The sequence below is a fragment of the Gymnoscopelus microlampas genome (assembly GCF_963454915.1).
Source record: "Gymnoscopelus microlampas genome assembly, chromosome: 20".
Lineage (NCBI taxonomy): Eukaryota > Metazoa > Chordata > Actinopteri > Myctophiformes > Myctophidae > Gymnoscopelus > Gymnoscopelus microlampas.
The window spans coordinates 15,945,785-15,967,711 of NC_139957.1; the positions used below are offsets into that span (position 1 = coordinate 15,945,785).

The 21,927-nt window shown below is 42.0% G+C and overlaps 1 protein-coding gene across 1 annotated transcript in view; it reads right to left on the reverse strand.

Moving 5' to 3' along the window:
* Positions 1-10,721, reverse strand: part of gfra4a (GDNF family receptor alpha 4a) — a 184,991-nt gene extending 174,270 nt beyond the window's left edge. The window contains exon 1 of the mRNA XM_084045749.1: positions 10,633-10,721. Within this exon, the coding sequence (XP_083901875.1) occupies positions 10,633-10,693 (61 nt within the window). The 5' untranslated portion in view covers positions 10,694-10,721. The remainder of the gene's footprint in view (positions 1-10,632) is intronic.
* Between the last annotated feature and the right edge of the window lie 11,206 nt (positions 10,722-21,927).

The following is a 21,927-nucleotide window of genomic DNA, read 5'->3' on the forward strand; positions in this document are numbered from 1 at the left end:
ACACACACACACAGAGCTAAAGTGGTGGAGAAGACATCTCATCAATGTGACCTGACCTAATTGCAAGCCGGCGTGGCAGACAGGTCCGAGATGGATAGTCCCGTGATATTAAGACTCTGGATTGCACTCATGAACATGTAGTGCTGTCATGCTTGTGAAGGGGCCGTGAAGCCTGATGTATACTTCATTGTAAGACGGTGGCATGTGCCAAAAGCAGACCATCTGTAAGCTCACAATGACTCTAAGGAAGACAACGCTATGTAGAACTCTGTAAGTGAGAACAGGATATGACTGTCACCTCTAGCACTGATCTCAATAACAAGGCGGGGGTACAAGGGCCTTTATTGCATAAGTAATGATTCCAACCAATCGCAGCGAGCCATCTGGAGTGCCTTACACTTACGTATATGCTTGTGCACTTTGCAAAAGTAGGCATTAGTAAAATACTGGGCTTTAAGTACTATGAACACTCAATGCACCATAGGCCCGTGCAACTTTTACAAACCTCAGTTCCACACTTGCCTTTCTAGCTCTTTGCCACCAAACTGCACACCCACCCACTCTTGCTAACAAAACTGCCTAGTCAGATTAATAGCAGCCTTTTGGGGTGATTTTCACACTTTATAGACTCCCTGCAGACAATTTCATTTAATTTTCTTTCTTTTTTTTTATGTCTGGCCTTGGAATCCACTGGTACTAAATGCCATATCCTTTCAACACCACCAAAGCCTGGGTAAGTTAATTGTCTGCGTGGCATAATCGCCCCTCAACAAAAGGCAGTAGAAATGACAGGGGTTTTAACATAATGACTGCTGTCGTTACAGTCTTACTCTGTGACAAAAGATGAAAAAAAAATAAAGAAAATCCACACTGCCAGCCAGTCGACGCTTGGCGGGTTGATTCCCTCCACCAGGCAAACCGTTTATCTCCATCTTGAACCTCCATTTTGCGCCTTTTCTTCTCCACTGATGGCTTGTAATTGCTTCCATCTGCTCTTTACACATATTACTTGGCAGCGATAACACGGTACAGTTAGAGAACCAGCGGGGGAGCATGAGCAACCCTCGCTATAAATGTCAAGCGGTCACCTATGGGCAGGCGTATGGCTGTTAGACACACCGGGCACTACAGCTGGCCGATACGACTTCAAATCAACATCACAATTACTTCTGCCTCGATTACGATTAATGAGCGATTATTTCATACACTAACAAATTGGTTTAATCGATTATGCAACATTATAGATTTTAATAAAGTAATCTATTTTCATAAATAGTGAAAATAGCAGATCTAAAACCTCACAACTCATCGCAATGCAGTGCGTTGTCAGCTTGTAGATCGGCTATTTTTGGTGAAGAGATTTACTGTAGACGGACAAAAACGGTCCAATTACAGTTGCAACAAAGGTCCGTTCACTAAGACTAGAGGGGCTAAGTGGCTAGGAAATAAAGATGATTAAAAACTACATCTCGATTGTTGGATTAGCCGACATGAGCCAGATTAAGTCGGTGAGAGGTTCTAAATGTCAGTTTTGATATATTGTGGGTTAATTGGCAGCTCACCTGCCATAGACTATCAGGCACTTGTTTCAACTCTTTTACTGAGTCACACACTGACCCCTTGGTAGGCTTGGAGTGCATGTTCCTCCTCCTCTTCTTCTGAACAGGATCATTTATTTCTCCCTCCGCAGGCTGCGTTTTCTCAGAAGGAGACGTTTGAGAAATTAAATCAATAAATCAATCACACGCCAGATGGATCGGGTGTCAAAAAATTATATTGGCTCCGACATGAAGATCCCAAGTGCAGATTGTGCTGTGCAGGTTCTGTTTCATGTGAAGTGTTTCTATTTGAGGATGCATACACCTCCCACCTCCTCTCTTCTGCACCTCCACAGCGACAGGTGTCCTGCATAAACAGCAGGCAGCTAAAAACATAATTTGGAATTCTGAGGGATAAAATAGGGTAAAATAAACCTGGGGTGGTCCCCCCCCAGACCCCAGGTTGGGAAACACTTCTCTAAACAAACTTATAAACCTCTTGTGAAACACAGAGATGTTGTTTAGAGAAGTGTTTCCCAACCTGGGATCTGGTCCCCGCGAGGCCAAACGTGTCTGTTTGGCGCTCGTCTGAAATGTTTGTACAAAATCATGTATATATATAATAATATATAAAGTTATCAGTCCAACTTGTGAAAACAGAAAATATGTTCAAAAGGTAAAAAAAAGAGGCAGATCTATGAGATCACAAGATCGACATCGCGGCGTGTTGTGAGCTTGTAGATCGGCCATCTACGCTATTCGTCGTATATACTGTAGGGCTTACGTGGTTAACCTGAAAAACACAAGTGTGTGCATGGGTGTGTGCACGTGTGGGGGATCTCAGCTTTTGTCAGATGTAAGAAGGGGGGGCTCCAAGCAAAAGAAAAGGCTGAGAAACGCTGATTTGGAGCACAGGTTCTCAACTCCATGCTTGGGGACCTGGACAGTCTAGTTCTAAGTACATCCACCTGGAGCCCCCCAGGTCCAAGTTAGTCTCTTAGGAAGGTGAAATGAAAAGCAGCTGTGCTCTGGGTACCCAGAACCAAAGCTGAACATCACTGTTAGAGGATAATGTTGGTCCTTTCCCCCGATTTTCTCCTGGTGGCACTCCTGGAAACCACGCCACCACTATTCTGTTTCTGCAATCACCCCGTTCTCACGCTCCTGCCCTCTGGTAGGGTTCAACAATTCAAAATGCTGTATGGCACGTTGGATGACTGTGGTCAACCAAATCACAGGGGGGGGGCTCAGACTTTTCCATGCCAAGCTTGAAGAAAATTGCGTGAAAGATTTTGACATTTATTGGTTGATTGGCAGGCCAATAAACTGGCACCTGCGCTAAAAACATGCATCATTCACAATCCTGGGCGATGCTTCGGATAAAAGCTATCACACTCCTTCCGTCAGGTGCCCGATGACAGCCTCGAGCCTCAAACTACAAGCTAACCCCCCCCCTCCCCACACACACACACACGCTACTTACCCCTCACATTCTCCCGTTCCGCGCTATGTTTGCTCCTTTAAACCATTAAGACCGGGCACGCATCTGTGTCATTTTAAGATTTCTTTGGCTATTCAAAAATAGCAGATATACAACCTCATAGCGGGCACCAAGTGCCGCGCTATGAGCTTGTAGATCTGCTATTTTTTTAAAGAAAATCGTGAAAATGTGTGCAATTCTGTGCTTCTGGGGTTCCCTGGAACAACATATTTTGAGAGGGGGGGGGGGGGGGGGGGGGGCACGGAGAAATACATATCATTTTCGGGGTCCTTGACACAACCACTGATACATTAGCAACATAAGTTTAAAAAAAAAGAAAACCTTGGGATTTAGAAGAAATTTGTAGAATCCCCCAGAAACAAAGATTTGAGATAGAAATGTTTGCTTTAAATGTTCGCTTTAAAAAATTGCAGATCTACAATGTATACAATTGTACATCTGCTATTTCTCAATAGCCAAAGAAATCTTAAAATGACACAGATGCGTTCCCGGTCTTAATGGGTTAATTCCCTGTCAAGATCCTCTCTCCTCTCTCCGCCAGCGAGAGTTGAAGGCACACAAAAGTGATCCACTCAGAGAAAATCAAGAAAATGTGCAACACCACTATAGAGTACTGTACCAACCAGGGGGACTTGACTTGGTGGAGGAACAGGGTGCATATGAATTATACATGGAGGAGAGAAAGGGAAAGGGAGGCAGATTCATCAGAATAAATGCATAAAGCTCTAACCAGCAGCAAATCCCTTAATATAATCTGTCACAATTCAAGGTTAGCAAACGTGCAAAGGTGGAATTTATTCATTTCCATACAAAGCATCGTTATGTGCCTGAATAATTAATGTTGAAAGTAAGTTATTGGGTAGAAAAAAGGGTTGAGGAGAAGGTTTTGTTTGGATTTACAAACACCAGGGGCCTTTTCTGTTGTTTTGGGGGGAATTGGCTGTGCGAATCTTCTTATGTAACTGCAAAGAACATGGCAAACAATGCCAAGATGTAGATTACCGTACAGTTTCTCTCTCTCTGACACACACACACACACACACACACACACACACACACACACACACACACACACACACACACACACACACATACACACACACACACTTTGTATGTGTGAGTGTGTTTACAGTACAATTAGAATCTGAAATGTCAGCTAGCAATTCATCATCCTCTATCAGCCGACTGTGATTGATGAACCCTTTTTCCTGCTGTGTAAAATGACTTTCATGGCAATAATCTCAATCAAAATGCCATTTCCTATTTTAAGCACGTTTCCGTGGAATTCAACATGTATTTGCATATCTATTCATTTTTGTAATCAGCTGTAACCAAGTACATTAACGTCATTAGATTACATGTAATCTGTTACTACCCATCACCAAGTGATGGAAATACCTCCATTACATTGCCCCTAATCTCTCAAGAATAGATTCAGAGCTACGCTACTGAATCTGTCGAGAGCCCCGTTCAGAACATGGGCGCTTTAGCTTACAAGTGGGCGTGCCTTCAGATCAGGAAGCAGGCCGCACTTTACCCAATCATATGTAGTGGGCGGGATTTACTGTCTGTGCGTCCCTTCACACTGAAAACAAGCCGAAACTCATTTAACAATAGTGTCCTTGAAGCAGACAAAACCACGGAACGATATTCACATTTGAACTTGCTCTTTCATCATAGAAACAAGTGGGCTTATAACCAAAACGATCCATGTTCTCTGGGAGAAGTGGTGTTAGTGTTCCGTGTAGAAATATTGTTAGTGGGAATGAAAACATAAGCGCACCACCGGAAGTGGAGCGCTGAGGGCAGACAAAAACCCTGGTTTCCTTGCGCACGGGTGCTCCATTCAGCTCGGCCCAGAGCCAAGTGAAAGAGTAAAAAACAGCAGAGGGTGCTGTTTTTCCTTTTTATTTGGCGATGGGTTCACAGATTGCATTGCCCCTAGCACAGCAGATTCTCAACCTGTGGGCCGTGATGATATTGCAAGTGGCAACACACTAAGATTTTGATGATAATATATCATTCGTTATGAGGGGTGGGCCACGAAACACTTTTAAGATTTTCATGCGAGCCCTGATCCAGAAAAGGCCCAGAACCCACTGCCCTAGCACACCTAAAGCCTCATGTATTATTTTAAAGATGTATTATTGATAGTGTAGTAGAGAATGACAGGAAACAGGGAGAGAGAGACGGGGAGTGACACGCAGCAAAGGTCGTCGGGAACGGGACACGAACCCGCGACACGCCATCAAGCATTAGAGCCTATGTGGTACTGGTATGCGCCTGGACCGCTAGGCCAGCAGGCCTCATTTATACTGGAAATAGCCAATCCACAAGGTCACGTGTCGTACTGCGACTCGCTGTGAGCTTGCAGTTCGGCTATGTTCTGTGCGGGACACGATGTGCAACCAAATCTAAATCAGGCATTAGATTGTCCACTGCCCCCTTGCTTCTCTTAAGGGCTGACAGGAGCCTGGGTGCCCCAGGAAGCAACCTGCCCTGGCCCCAATTTCCTTCTGGTGGCAGCACCCCTGTTAAGTTGTGAAACCACATGATAACTATTCTGTTTCTACAATCACCTCCAGTCTCCCCACTTTCCCATTGTTGTCACAATGACCTCCTGTGTCCATGATACAAGTGCAATGCTGAATGTATGTGGTGCTATACCCACTATGTACACAATACAAGTGCGAATAATGTATATTTATTTATCTACCCACAATTACGAGCCCATTTGGTTACTTCTGTAAACTTCCAAGACTTGATTTATACATAGTTATGTATAAGTCAGGCGTGTTTGTTTTGTATTTTCAGTGTCGCACACTGAAAATAGCGTTCAGTTTGTAGATCTGCTAGTGCTATTTTAGGTGCACGGCACAGTTTAGTTTCTTTATCTTTATCTTCACATTTTTGAAAAATTACTGTGTACATATTTGTACTGTGTAGTTATTTATTGTTGTGCAGATTCTCACCAAGACACATTCCTTGTACAAACATGCCTGGCAATCAAAATAATGATGTATGATATCCTCTATAAACCACCTTTTGAGGTGTCAGTGATTTAGATCATTATTCCCCATCCAGACAATTATCACCTTGCATAAAGACATGGCACATATGATGAAGTAGGCCTTTTTCATCAACTGTTTACCATAGGAAGTGAATGATATGGAGATATAAACATAGTCAACTCATTAAGGCAATGATTGCAAAATGATGACAGCGTAGCGCAGGCAGATAATCACTGAAGCATCACAGGCCCAAACAGAAACAATATGCAAATTCAGTTCAGACATTTTTTCTCTCTCTTTTTTTTTGCATTAGATTACCTCTGCAATCAAATGTGAATCAAAAACATGACACGTGTTGTGTGTGCTCATGCAGCACACTTCATTAAAAACCATTGCAGGTCAGGACAACCTTGTAAAACTGGAACATTAATTTGTGACACATCAAATGCCTTAAATGTAATAAAATGTTGTTTCAGTGATGTAACCCCGTCTAGTTAAATTGATAAGACCACTGTGATAATGCTAACCAGGATTACGGGTTCAGTTCAGATAAATGTATCCACAATGAAAAATCGTCAGTGCAAGTGTAAAGATTGACCCATTTGGGTAGATTTTTACACTCTCACAGATTGCGGTCGCTGATAACACAATAAATTGCGTGTCACTTGCACCTACTGTCTGCCCTGTCTTAAGGTCCAATTCAAAAAAAGATATTGTGCTAATGAAATTGCTAGCACAAACACGATAAAGTTTTGCAGCTGAGTGCATGTTACCCTAATTTTGGGTATGATTGCAATAATCCATATAGCAAAGTACAGTCAAAATGGTGGCTTTGCACCATACAATTTATTTGTGTACTGATGCATCTTTGATTGTCACTGAGGAGTTAGTGGTGCTGGTGTATTAGAGCCAGTGGACTCAAACATTGGCAATTTGACGCTCTTTTGGCAAAAAAATCTATTTCACACAGCCTACATTGTCACACTGAAGTCTGCTAGTTGAGCAGACGGGCTATATATTCTCAAACGTTTCTTTCAATTAGGCTACTGGAAATTGGACTATAATGACATTGTTGTTACTTGTTTGACAGTGTTTGAATATAATCTCTTGATTTTTGCCCACCTGAGCAGCCTCATTATTTATGACAGACCGCCACTTTCTGGTGAATCTAGGAACATGTGTTGGGAAGACATGCATAATTGTGAATTTCATGCTTTCAAGGCTACCTTGACTGGGGAAATTTGGACATCAGGCTTCTGATTATAAACATATTAACAGTGCCACGTATACACTTAAAAGTATGAATACCAAAAAAGAAAATGTAATATACACATTCCTGTTTAGTCCTAGACCTGAAATCAGTAGCCTAAAAAATACCCATCATGTTTTGTGGATGACAGCATTCGTGCCTTTCAGCATTGGGAGCATGCACGAACAGACAAAAAGTAAATGATTAAAATGAGTTTGACATCCCTGTAGAGGGTCGAAATATCTGCTCACGAGCACGTCTGGCATGATTATGCCTTTGCCTGGCTACAATCACTGCTGCTATGATCACTGGAAAGTCTGGGCATGACACCCGATATAAATGTGCTACAGTTACCACCAACTCTCTGAAGACGCTAATAACTTTCACTCTAACTACAGGTCTGGCTATTAGTGCTGGTGTTTGTGAATTGGACTTCTTTTGCAATGAGGCTCATTTGTATAGAACGGCGCAAAATATGTGCATAATTGGCTACCTAATTTAAATAGGTGCAAATAGCACCAGAGCACCGAATCACTATTTGCTTGGCAGCACAGTTAGGTGCATTTCATCCTTCGTGGGTGCTTTAAGAATTACACTTTCTTTTAGTCTTATTTGCAGTTTAGCGGCCTCAAAAGCACTATCCTTTTGTGAATTTACCATTTTAATAATGTGCAGGTATACATTCAGTGTCTTGCATGTGGGCACATGAACCAGACAGAACATTCCCTGGCCACTGTAGGGATTGAATGTGTCCATTCAGCACCATGGACAGAGGCTTCGGGTGACAGACTCTTGTGTTGACATTTCTTTGACAAGGTGAAAATACAGGCAGAGACTACCCTGTAAAATAAGAAGAGAGAACAGAGTTCATTTAACTCTGATGGGTGATTTATATACTTAGTTGTGCACCGATGTCACACACCGAAAATAGCCAATCTGCACACACTTGCACATGCTCACAGTTGAATTCACACTCAGGATTTTACAGGGTATGACCACACACACACACACACACACACACACACACACACACACACACACACACACACACACACACACACACACACACACACACACACACACACACACACACACACACACACACACACAATCTAAATGATAGGTATGTACTGTGACACGTGATGGAGAGGTGAAGACAGGCGAGGGTCACAATATTAGCACTTTCAGGTCTACGAGGAGCAAGTGAGGCAGGGCTGTCAGGGCTGTCTGTGTCTGGCCTAACTCCCCGCCCCCCCCCCCCCCCCACACACCAGCCACCAAGTGCCTTTTCCAGCCTTGCAAGTGGCACAGCGGCGGCTGGTGGAAATGGCATCGGTGGCGTGTCATCATAGTAGTAATAAATCTGCTCCAGACATTGCAGAAGTGCTCCCGCCCTGCATCCGTACGGCAGCAGCGCTGTGGGATTTTCTTTAAACAATTCCTCTTTGGGGTGGAAAGTGAAAAGTGCAGTGGAAGTGCAATGAGCCTTTAAAAGTCAGACCTCCGTGTTGGCACAGTCTGTGGTATGACCATTCATGAACGTCACTGTCATTACAAATGGTCTGCTTGACATACTGTTGTAGCTATACCATACCTGGTGTATGGGCAGCATGACAATGAGTGGATTTGGGGAAAAGTGTGTGTGCGTGTCTGCGTGCGTGTGTGTGTGCGTGCGTGCGTGCGTGCGTGCGTGCGTGCGTGCGTGCGTGCGTGCGTGCGTGCGTGCGTAACAGAGCGAGAGAGAGAGAGACATGCGTGTTTGTGGGGGGGGTTAAGGTTGATTTGATTCTGTTGACTCGTTGATTGGTCAATTAAATGTGAGCCAAGCAAGCAAATTACACAAACGTGCGTGTGACAGCCTCCCACACACACGGATACAGGCAAACACATATGGCACACGGAAACGGTCACGCACACACTCACGCCTTTATAGCCTACAGAAGCACGTAGCCTACTCACACACGCACGAACAAAGTGCACACTCACAAGTTGCCTATACGCACACGCACGTCTTCGGCAGCATACACTTCCACTTGACATTTTCACAGCGGTTGTAGGCTATATCACGTTCATATGCCCGGCTGTTTTCTTTTCTATTTCTATTCTATCCCATCACTCTCTCTTCAGCAACACTTCTCATCAGCAGCATTCGGTGTGCACCGTGCACTCACTCAGGGGATCATACACTCACTCAGGGGATGAGTGACGTGTGTGTGTGTGTGTGTGTGTGTGTGTGTGTGTGTGTGTGTGTGTGTGTGTGTGTGTGTGTGTGTGTGTGTGTGTGTGTGTGTGTGTGTGTGTGTGCGTGTGTGAGATGAAAGCAATGTATGATCATACATTGCTTTACAAGTCAGAGGAACATGGGAAAGACATATTCATGCGCCTCTGTCGAGTCCAAAACCACCAAGGTTCTATCTCGTCATCATCACTGTCTGTCAGTCACCCATCATCAGCTAACATTTTGCAGTCTGTCTGCTGTCTGCGTCTTTATTCCATCCATTCTGACATATCCCCAAACTGCAAGTAAAGACTGCTATAGCCCACATGCGGAGCTCATACAGCGCTGTAGTGCAGTGGTTCTCAACCAGTGGTCCGGAGACCACCAGTGGTCCTTGAGGGGGTACCAGGTGGTCCCCATGCAGCTAAATGATGGAGAGTTGGTAACCAAATGTACCCTTATTAGATCTTTAGCTCTTGAGAGCGCAAAATGAAACCGAATGGACCCGTAAGGGTCCATTTGGTTTAATTCCATTTGGTTTAATTATTGTTAAACATCTGCATTACTTAATTTACAAGAAGTCTACACAATTAGAGAATGTAGACGAATTTTGATCAACATTTTCCTGTTTTCGCTCCTATGGTACCACATCAACACAGCATGGAATTGTGGACAAAAAAACCTAATCCAATGATAACAAAATATTGTAAGTCTTGGGTCTGAGACTCAAATCTCATCAAACGGTGGTTCCATGGCTGAATAAATAATGGACCTTGATATGAGAAGGGTTGAAAACCACTGCTATATTGCACCGGTTACATGCTTATATATATATAAGCAATATATGCCCGCAATTCGAGTGTAAGCCTACAATCTGATCGACAGGATCAGAGATATAGCCTTTATAGTTCATTATGCAACTTTGCCTCCAAAAGAACCATAGCTACAGCACCCGTTAAAAGAAATGCCTGCGCACATGAGCACATATAGCCTACTTTTGACTCAAGAGAGGTCAAAACGCAAAGTACAAAATGGGTGAATTCCATCTATAAGATAATGCGAGTAATCGAAACTATGTATTGAAATACAATCAGAAGAAGTGTGCGTCAACTCACCAATAAGAGCCAGCTGTAGGATGTATAGTCCGACGAAGTCCATTCTGGAGGAGTGCGACATTTAAGTCTTTAAACGATGCAATCCCGAGTGGTTGAGGATGAATTTGAATATATATCTTTTTTTTAAAGAAGAAAAGCCCACAGTTTTTTTTTAAACTGGCACCAAAGAGCTGCAGCAATATTTTCAAGTGATGACTGGGCCAGTTACGTTGACGCCGGAATCCAAAGCATTGAATGAAAAAATAGCAGTGGAACACATCATTTTTTACAGTCAAACTTTTGCCATGAATTAAAAAGGGGGTCACAGTTGCGGCAAAAGAAGTTAAGTTACTGCCAATTTAGCAATGGAGCGAAGCTGAAAAACAGTTTGCGCCTTGGGTGGAACTGGGATAAATCTCGCCCGTGTTGAACATCCCCTCCTGCCGTGCGGAGCGCTGGATCCTCTCCTCTTCGTTCGCCTCCACCCAGTGATGTTGCTAGGTTTTCAATGCAATGGGTCCTGGGATGCAAGGGTGGTCTTTTAGATGGGTCCCAGGGACATTTTATGGGTCCCACAAAAATGCACAGCGTTTAACTCGTGTTTCATCTTATATGGTTATATTCATGTAGAACATGTATCTGAAAGAAAAGTACACAATTCCAAATCCGACAACTAGTACTTGTAGTACTTGTAGTACTTGATTTTTTTTTTTACATTAACCACTTGAATCCTAGTATCCCTTTTCTGAGGAGAACTTTAGCCAAAAATAGCAGATCTACAAGCTCACACTTGTGAGCTTGTAGATCTGCTATTTTTGGAGTTATAGGTGTGTAAAGGGAAAAAAGAGCAGCAAAAGTTTATCTGAAACACAATTTTATACAATATAGAGGGGGTCCCTGCTTCATCTCTCTCTCAACTAGGGGGTCCTTGGCCTGAAAACACTGAAGACCCCTGCTCTACAGGGAATTATTTGATATCTGGCTGCACGGAAAGACACAAGAATCACAGCTGCCATTAATTAGTGCTGTTCAGTGTTGATTGCCTAGTGGTCAAATTGGGGTCAACGAGCCATCGTTAACTTGCTTTGAAGTTGAGCTGTAAGTTGCGCAGCACTTTCACTCTCTCCCTCTAGCAGCAGCTCGCAATGCCCTGAGACAGAGTGAGAATACTTCTCCATACGGCGGTGTTTTACCGAGATTTTTCTTGTTTCCTGCACTATGCCTTGTAATCCGCGGACGGCTTTGAAATCCACGGATGGCCTTCGAATCCGCGGTAATTTCCGCTAAATTGTAGTGCGTCCCATGGACGCAACGAGGGTGCCGTGAATGCGTCCTTTTTCAATATGGTGCGTCAGAGACGCAGGATGCAGGCCTATGAGCATCTCTGTCCACCTGCCTGTCTCTGGGAAACTGCGGATGAATCACGAGGCGCGCGGCTTAGTGCGCTCTGACTACCTGGCTGCAAGTCTCTCACACACACACACACACACACACAGCCTCTGTCCCTCTGATTCCGGACGGGTCGTTCGCTCTCACTGTCTGCAAGTCACACGCAGTGACAGACAGCCCCTCTATTCCAGACGAGTCGCAAGTCACACAGTCCCTGCGGTTCCAGACCCTTGGTCGGTCGGTCTCACTGTCGGTATGCCCCGGTCTCCTGCAACAACAACAACAACAACAACAAAAGTTGTAATATCACAAATCAAATCAATAGCTTATTTCATGCTAGCTCTGAAACGTGAATGGCATATCATGACAGTCATGGATGAACTTCAACCTGGTGTTTGCACTTTCTCCATTTACAGTCCGCACATCTACATTAACGTTCAGATTTCAAATATAAAGTGCTTACTCCATGGTCACGGATGTTACAACTATGTACAGCCCCTCAAAAGTACCCGTATCTTCCGTATTGTTTAATAAAAAGTATTTTAATCCGATTATTGGCCATTTTCTCATAGTTATAATGTATCAGAGTGCAGTACACCTCCCAACCGATAGGGTCGCGTAGTTGAAAGCATAATTAGGAAACACGGAGAAAAATGCCACCAATTGGATTAAAATGCTTTTTTATTGAACAATACGAAAGATACGGGTACTTCTGAGTGGCCGTACATAATTGTAACATCCGTTGCCATGGGGTAAGCACTTTATATTTGAAATCTGAGCATTTATGTAGTGTAGATGTATGTAAAAGGGGAAAGGACAAACACCAGGTTGAAGTTCATCCATGACGGTTGTGACAGACGACCGTCGTGTGATCCATGGCTAATTTCATGCTATTGTGTAGCTTAATAACCATAAAGCCACTGGAGCTGGTGCATAACCTACAGCCTATATATCTATGGGCTATTCACACATCTCCAAAAAGTAGGTTATGCAGTCAGGCTGGGCAGCAGACACCTTGTCAAAAGGTGAATTCATCGTAGCCACTGCATGTGCGCCAGTTATTTCGATGGGTTGAGAAATTCTTTAAGGTAGGCCCCCGAGGTCCACACTGACAGTACAGGAGAAAGCAGCCAATAAAAAGAACAGGGGCAGACTCATGGAGACTGCTCCTCTGAATGGTAAGATAGACTATTTCGCACTGGCCAGAACTGTGTGGTTTGGGGGTTACATTCTGTCTAATATTGTTATTCCATTCAGAATGGAATAACAATAATTAATTCTGAAACATGAGAACAAACGGTCAATTTTGTTCTGGGTTTTTGGGACAGTAGCCATGATTGCCACAATGTTTTTTTTTCTTTTCAGGCATAGCCTAGTTTTTATGTAAGAGAAATTGGCAACACTTTAGGCTACTTAACAATGGCCTTATTTCCGGATATTAATATGTGAGACGACTCTAAGTGTAAAATATAGTCTGAAATTACAGCTGAAAATTCCCTTAATACATTTAGAGCATAACATCATGATTTACATTAATGGATGTTGTTCACATTCTTCTTAAATTGTGTTGTTTCCAAGGTACCATGGGCTGTCATGGGAACACCATTGGTGTCATGTGGATTGATTATTTCATATTTGAGGTCCAGACTCCAGTGTGATATTTGCATTCCAAGGAGTTTCCCTGATTGTGATTACATTAGGCATTATGTTTAATTTATACTAAAAGGTGAATTCATCATCTGACATTGTCATGCGCAAAAACAGTAGGTCTATAAGCTCACAACACATTGATACAATGCATTGTCGCTATTTTTCTTCACGATGCATCATACAACAAAGTATAAATCAGGTTTTAGGGAACTATGTGCCAAGTGCCAACACTGATATATTGTACATTTTCAGGCTGATAAAGAGGTGTACACAATTGAACAGGGCCATTATAAAGTCAAGTGTTACAGAGGAATCAATTTTCAATCAAAGTGCCTTAATATTCAGCTTGCAGTCAGAGACACAACTTCATAAATCATTGGGAATATTTAAATACTTGATATCGACAGCTGTTGTGTGCGCCTGTCTTCAAATGCTGAATTGTTTGCAAGCTGTGAAAGTCATGCTCAAGATATGAAATTAATTATGGTGTGATTTCTTTCTTCTTTTTTTTCTATGGGGAGTTGCTTTGGCTGTATTCAGTTTTGGCAGCATCTCTGGAATAGCCTCATCAAAACGTTGTCTGTTATAGGAAAAACAGATGCTCACATGGAGCACCGCACAATCCTGAGTGTTAATTTAACTCTGACCTGTAAGGGTTCATCTTTACACAGATCAAAGAACAAATTTAACAATGGATCGGGTTCCACTGAATGGCAAGGAATGGATCCTGCATGCTAAGTTGTTGGGCCTTAGATTTTCAGTGCTTATTATAGAACTCCATATGGACCAATCTCTGTGGCATTTCTTCATCCGTTGCCTGTATTCTGCAAAATGGACTTACTTTTTGGCCCATGTACTTGCAAGGGATTAAGGGAAATGGAGTGTTTTTGCTATGGGCAAGAGTTGAAATGGCTGTATTTTCTACAATTATCATATATCGTATAACCACAGCACTTGCTCGTTAGTTTAACATTATGTTTGCGGTTGCCCAGACAAAGTTCAAATGGATATATCGATATATCTCTGTGTTCACGATTTCAGTAAATGTAATTATGTGTGGCCAATCTCTTACTTTTTCTCAAAGCTATGTTTATGCATAACCCGTGGACCAGCCCTGTGAATTTTGTCATTCAGAATTATGCTTCAAGGTTACCAATGTATGGATGACTTATCAGACAATATACAGCATAACTGCAAGAATAGGAATTCCAGCACATAAGTTTCACTGCTTTGCAGAGGAACGTAAATATATAGGCTGCACTGCTAACTTCTTATTTTTTACTTTTCTAAAAGAGAGAAGAGAGTCTACTCTCCCTGTAGTGTGTTTGTTTTTTCCTTTATTGAGACAAGGAGCTGAAAGGGACACATGGTAGAGTAGACTCAGTAGAGCCATATAGAAGGAAGAGAGAGAGAGAGAGAGAGAGAGAATTCTGGCAAGATTCCATTCTATAGGACCAGTAATGGAACACTAAAGTTCTACAGACAAAAATCTGATTTACACACCTGCTCCATATGACTTTTACCCCCCTTTTTAAATCTGTCATCATAATTTTATGGACTTTTTTGTCTGTCTTCTTAACTCCTTCCATCACAACATGTGCACTGTATCAGTAAAGTAGTAAAATATTATGAGATATTTATTTCTCATCAGATTCTCCTAAGGTGCAGCCTGCCACTGACGAGTTTGACGAGATTTGTGTTTTCAGTGGTTTTCCACCAGATGGCGCTGTTCGATACCTATGAATGATGCCTCGCCTGTCAGAAAAGGATAGACCCGGACAACGACGTATTCGTTTTTTTTAAATAGCTTGTTTACTTCCTGTTTATTAGCTTATTTCTCCGTTCCTGTTGTTTTTTTGACATAAAGCCACATTCAACTGGCCACTACTATGCAACTGATTACCGCGACCCCGATTCTACGAGACCCCCGTGCTTGTAATGAGGCGATCGCTGTGAGGACGGCGATCACGGAAAATATTCCATGATTTTTCAAAGGTTGGTAAAAAACACTCGCACACACACACACACACACACACACTCCCAGCAAGGTGTTTAGATGCGAGCGACTCGGAGCGAGCAACAGGCATGCTGTGAAATATGGACTGTGACAAACGCTCTAAAGTATGGCTTCACTTTAAAAGAGACCCTGATTAAATGGTAAAGTGCAATACATGTGGAAAGTTAATTAGTGCTAAGACCGGTTGCACGTCTAGTATGACGAAACATTTAAGACAGCATGACATTCATCTGAAAGAGTGTACAGTGTTTGATGTGTTGCGATCTCCGACCGGTAACTCATTTTTACCGCCGACCGCACGCTGGGCGGTTCTTGAATTCTTGTATTTGTTTTACTGAGGATTAAGTTAGAAATACGTTTAGGGTTAGGCATAGTTTTACTGAGGTTAAGTTTAGGAATAGTTTTAGGTTTAGGCATAGTTTACTGAGGTTACGTTTAGGAATACCTCGTAGAGACCGTTCCGAGGTCGCCGGATTTGCGCCCGGGGCAACAGTGTTTTGGGGCGAGCGTTTCGATATTCCTTTGACCAATACATACACTGCAGTGGGGCTCGGTGAACAAACGGTGTAGTGTCACCGAGTGGTCACAATGTTTGTTGTCAAAGGACTTTGTTTATTTGGATGTAAGCAGCTGTTATGAACTGAATGCACTTTGTTTTATTCCTTGAATAATTTATTTAAGGGAAGACTATTTGCTGTTTTGCAGTGAATTCAGTTTACAGTAGATATTTGGCCCCAATGCTGCTCACACAGGCTTTTATATTTGTTATTGTCATTGTCAGTAGTAAGAAGTACAACACTACTGCCCTGGGATGTTACTCTCTGTCTTGAATTGACTAAGGCTTAAAATAATAAAGTTACTTTTGTTAAATAAACATTTTACCTTTTTTTTTTTTTTACATTTTAGAACCGAAATAGGGAACCGTTAGAAACTGGAATCGATAAGCAGAACCGGAATCGGAACCGGACTCATAAAAATCCTAACGATACCCATCCCTAGTTCGGGTAGGGGGAGTGTTGTCATGAAACCTTTGTAAGTTCGTCAACCAATACGTTAAGTTATCAACTTCTTTGAAAATGACTTTAATTAACGTGTAATGGCATAGGCTTCTGGGTGTCTTTGTACGTGGACAATTAGCAGTTCTGGTAACGCTGTGTTGGTTTATAGTATGTTTCATGTTTGTATGTCTTCAAATAATAATGTACCAATCATAAAAAAGTAATTTAATTAGTTTTAATCTTGCGCCAATCTTGAGATTAGGTAAAATGATCTCAGTGTGGAAAGCATCTCTTCTGTCACAGCTGTTGTCACGGTAGACAAGTTAGATCTTCATCTAACCAACTTTGTTCCACTGGATTTTTCTTTAGCTCCCTATACCTACAGTATGTCAAGTGAATCCAACTGTTAAAGTCATACTTTTTCAATTAAACAAAAGTTATTTTTGACTGGTATATTTTCACAACAACCATTCCACATAATTTTGTCACATCAACTTCTATATTAAACACAATTTTTATTTGTGTCTGCTGGGGCCCCCAAGGGCTGCGGTGGTCCACCGACCCACCAACCAACTGACCCACCCACCCATTAGGCAATTTTAATATAGGATACCTTTGAGGGCGTCTAGAAAAGTTATTTTATTTTATATAGGCTTATATAATTTTTCATTACAGTTGTCATATTGCACACAGGTCAAACTGTTGATAATCATTCCTAAGTAATCAGCACTGGTAATTTTATAGGGCGAGCCAAACCATGTGTTGTATATCCTACCTGACGTCACATGATTGATCAGAAATCAGTATTTCAGTGAGTGAATTCATAGACAAAGTTCTACAGATGCAGTAACCTTTGTCTTTACAAGTGATGTGCGTGTAAATGAAAAGGAATAGAAGTATACTGTAAAGGAGACAGAAACTTTATATGCATTATAAATACAATATGACAACTTTTTTGCCAGGCAAGGAAACCATGACGGCATATTTATTTACAGTGAATAAAGTGGGAAGTAGTTCACACATGAAAACCTTGGCATCTGCCCAGCTGCATCCACAGAGCAACTCTGCAACACCAGCAGCTGGGGGTTAAGTGCCTTGCTCAAGGGCAACTGGCAGCGGTTACTGTGGGAAGGGAGAATGCTACTTGTTCACGTCCACTGGCCAGATTTTCCCAGCAGGTTTGGAGGGTTCAAAAGAGTTTCATGCTGCTGGTTAAGCTTGCTTGAATCAGGTGCCAAAAAGATGCTGTATTGACATATCCCTGCTGGTTTGGGATAGAATCTTTCCAGAACATTCTTTCTCTCTCTCTCGGTCTCCAAATCATTCTCTTTCTCTCCATCTCTAATCCCTTTCTCTCCCTCTTTCTCCAACATGTCCGTCTGTATCCCCCCTTCTCTCTCTCTCTCTGTCCACCCCCCATGCTCTGTATCCCTATTGACAGAAGATAAAGTGTCTACTGTCCTTGCAATCTAGTGATGCCGATGTTATAATCTTTAAGAGGGAATGGGACAGGCGCCCGCTGGGTGGCCATGAAGCGATTAAGAAGCCCACCACATGGCTGATTAAGGGCTGCTAATGCATTCAAATTAATGCCAGCTCCTCAGCTGGTCTTGGTGCTTCTGCCTGCTAATACACAGTGTTGCTGAGAGACATGGGGAGAAGAGCGAGAGAAGATGGAGAGAGAAAAGAGAGAGAGAAAGAGAGAGAGGATCAAACTGAGAAAGAACGCTAGACCAAAGTGGAGAGAGAATAAGTAGAAAGGAGGGATTCAGCAGCCTCCTACACAGCAAAAGGCTCATGTTAATTTATCCATTTGTACAATTGTTAATGATTTAAGGATTTGAACTTGTACACATACAGCTATTCCAGGGGAACTCGACTGTTATAAACTATAAGTTCTCTGCAACCAGTCTTAGAGCTCCATCAAACACTGCAACTGTGTCCAACGCGACAACGCCATTGTTCAGCAAGCAGTGATAAGAGATTGCAACAGGCAAGAAAACTGCAACATATTTTGCTTCTCCAGTGTAACTACAAAGCATACTGTAAAAGCTGCCAAGCTGTCACTGGCCTCTTCCAAAGAAAAATCAAGATAAGTGTGTCCTTCCCTGCAGCAGTGCAGAAGCGTTCACCTCCTGCCCTCGTTGCAGACCTCTCTGGCGTCTACAAGAAAACTGGCAGAGAAAGGGTAAAGGAAGTTTGGCAAATGTTTGGTGTGCCAAACCATAGTTTCAGGCTCGACATCAAAACTTTAAAATGCATCCCAAGTGGGAAATTTGGGTTGCAGCGAAAACACATTCACAAGCAATAAACTATTCTGAAAACCCACTGAAATGTTACACAAGGTTAAGCAAAAAAAGTTAAGTGAAGCACAGAAAATGTATGGAGGTAAATTTGCTGTATGTTTTATTTGCTGTTGTTCAGAAGAAAAATAGTATGTTTACTAAACTTTTTTATTTACCCCCAGGTTCAGCCGGCAGTGCAACTACTACAGTACATATAACCACATCTGACCCTCCCAACAGACAGGTGATGAGAAAAGTCTGTTCAGAAAGTGTGTGTGTGTGTGTGTGTGTGTGTGTGTGTGTGTGTGTGTGTGTGTGTGTGTGTGTGTGTGTGTGTGTGTGTGTGTGTTTCAAGAGGAGTTAGAAGAGTGAAAGCCCCGTATGCCCTTGGCAAATCCAGGGCCAATGTGATGTGAGTTTTGCAGAGGCATATTTCAGATGCACAGCGAGGATGCATGGAAATGGATAAATCAATGAGGCCATCTGGGGAGAGGAAGTCAAGATGAGGGATGGTTTAACGCCGAGGTTCATTCGACAGTAGCCTCACAGACCTAATTATTCCATTCATTACCAAGAAGAGGGGGGGAAAAGAGTCTTATTATTGTCACAACGCAAGTACAATTCTTTCCTTCTCTTTTTTAACTTGCCTATGAATAAATTAGTATGGATGTCACATTTGTAAGAGCATATATTATTGGCACACATTAAAGGACCATACCAATGGTCTGGCAGATTAACCCACTGATTATGACTTTACCATTTTCCAAAGCATATCGTGGTTTGTTAGATTTTCAAGGAAGCCATTTGATTACATTCATTTTGGTACAGTATATGCATATCTACCTGCAGAGACTTGAACATTGCATGGTAATTACAAAGAGAGGAAAAACCCGAAATATCATTGCGCAGTTATTTCTTTTGTCAAAGTTGTGCTATTGTTGTACATATTGAATTGAAAAGTCAAAAATAGTCCTTGGAGAAAATACAAACGAAATTCAAGCGTTCAGGTCTTATTAATGATGTTTAGCAAACATTTACCCCTGACTCATATATAAATGTATATTATTTCTTTTTTATTGTCTTATTATTCTAACTTGCCTTTTCTGTTTTCTTACCACCAATGTCAAGCAAGGTGGACTTCATATATTATTAGTCAATGGAGGGTTTATTTTGAAGTTTCATATAGTACTGTATTAATCAATGTAGGAAGTCATGTAGATACATTACCTCTGCCAACAGAGTTGGGTGGCGGTAATTTTTTCACCCCATTTCATTTGTCTGTCTGTCTGTTAGCAAAATAAATCATGAACAGATGGTCGGATTTTCATGAAACTTGGTGGGAATGCTCAGTAGGCTGCCCTGAAGAGGAGTTTAAATTCTGGGTTGAAAAGGTTACAATCGAGGTCAGCAACAATCGAGGTCAGGTAAGTTAAAATTGCATAATTGGTCAAATGGCAGTTACAAAGAGACTTAATCCAAACAAAGTATAACTTTATTCCAGCTTCGGCAGGTCTTGCAGAGACTAACAAAGTTTTCAGAAGATTAAACTGTTTTATACTCGCAGTGGCTCCGCTCTGAGTTCTGTATACAGTGCTGAAATGGACATAACCACGAATTTCCACTCTTTGTTTACATCGGACCAGAAATAAAAACAATATAAATCATGAGTGCATGGAGTTTCTGACCAATCTCACACGATGATTGCATCAGAGTCTCTGCTGTGATGTTAGGCTAGTTAGAATGAACTTTGGCAAGGCAATGCGTTTGTTTGTTTGCTCCACAATAACCTGACAAAGCCGAACAAAGTTCAACTTCAAATGGAGTATGCTGCAGCCTTTAGAAAGATGAGCTTTGACTTGTTGGATTCCTCTTGCATAATGTTATCAAGTGATCCAGTAGTTCTCAAACTTTTTTATGTCAATCAAGGGCAAGGACCCCAAAATGAATATGTATTTGACCGTGGACACACATCTGAAAAGATACAAGATTCGTGTTACAATGTCCTAAAAATATTTTCCCATGTTTCCAAGATTTTTTTTTAAAATAGCAAATCTACAAGATCACAACATGTGATGTGACATGATGTGACGTGTTGTGAGCTTGTAGAATGGCTATTTTCAAATAGCTGCTGTATATAGTGTTTAAGTCATTGAAACTGATTTCGATACTATATCAACTAATTTTCTTGGGGACCACCTGGAACCCCCTCAAGAACCCCTGGGGGTTCCCGGAGCCTATTTGAGAATGTATGTAATCCTTCACCATCTGTGATGTCAGTGTGCCATCAAATGACATCATCAAAATGTACAAATTCTGTCTGAACAAAATAGCAAGAACAGATGGGTGAATTTTCACAAAACGTGGTGGGAATGATCATGTATTGGTCTATATCTGATAGTGTTAAAACCTCATTACATTCCTTAAAGTCTTTACATTTCTTGTTCAACTTCATGGTATTAGTGTCCCCAAAAGGGATATTTGGTATGCAGCACAAAGCACAACAATAAACATACACAGTGCATTATACCGATATTAATTTGAAAATTTCTCTCTGTGTTTTATGCCCGCCCACACCCCAGGTCGGATCGGGGTGAATATCTGCATAAATACTAGCCTAGGGATCCAACGGTTCCCGAGCCATGTGGCCCATAGGTCCCCATCTCCTGTTTCCATAGCACGAGGCAGCTTGATGTACAACTACACCCCCTGGACATGACGCTAGTATGTCACAGGGATTTACCCCAAATCCATTGATGCCGAGTGCCAAGCAGGGAGACATTGGGTACCATTTTTATAGTTATTGGTAAAAAGAAGAAAAAAAGTCTTCGGTAAAAGCAGGAAGCTTTGTAGTACTTGGTAACATTTGCAAAGTGGTGTGTTGTATATCTTGATTTTATTTATTTTTTGTCGTCTATAATTACACTCCCAAAATATGGACACCATGCAGTTTGTAAGTGGTTAAGTCTGTGCGTGGGTT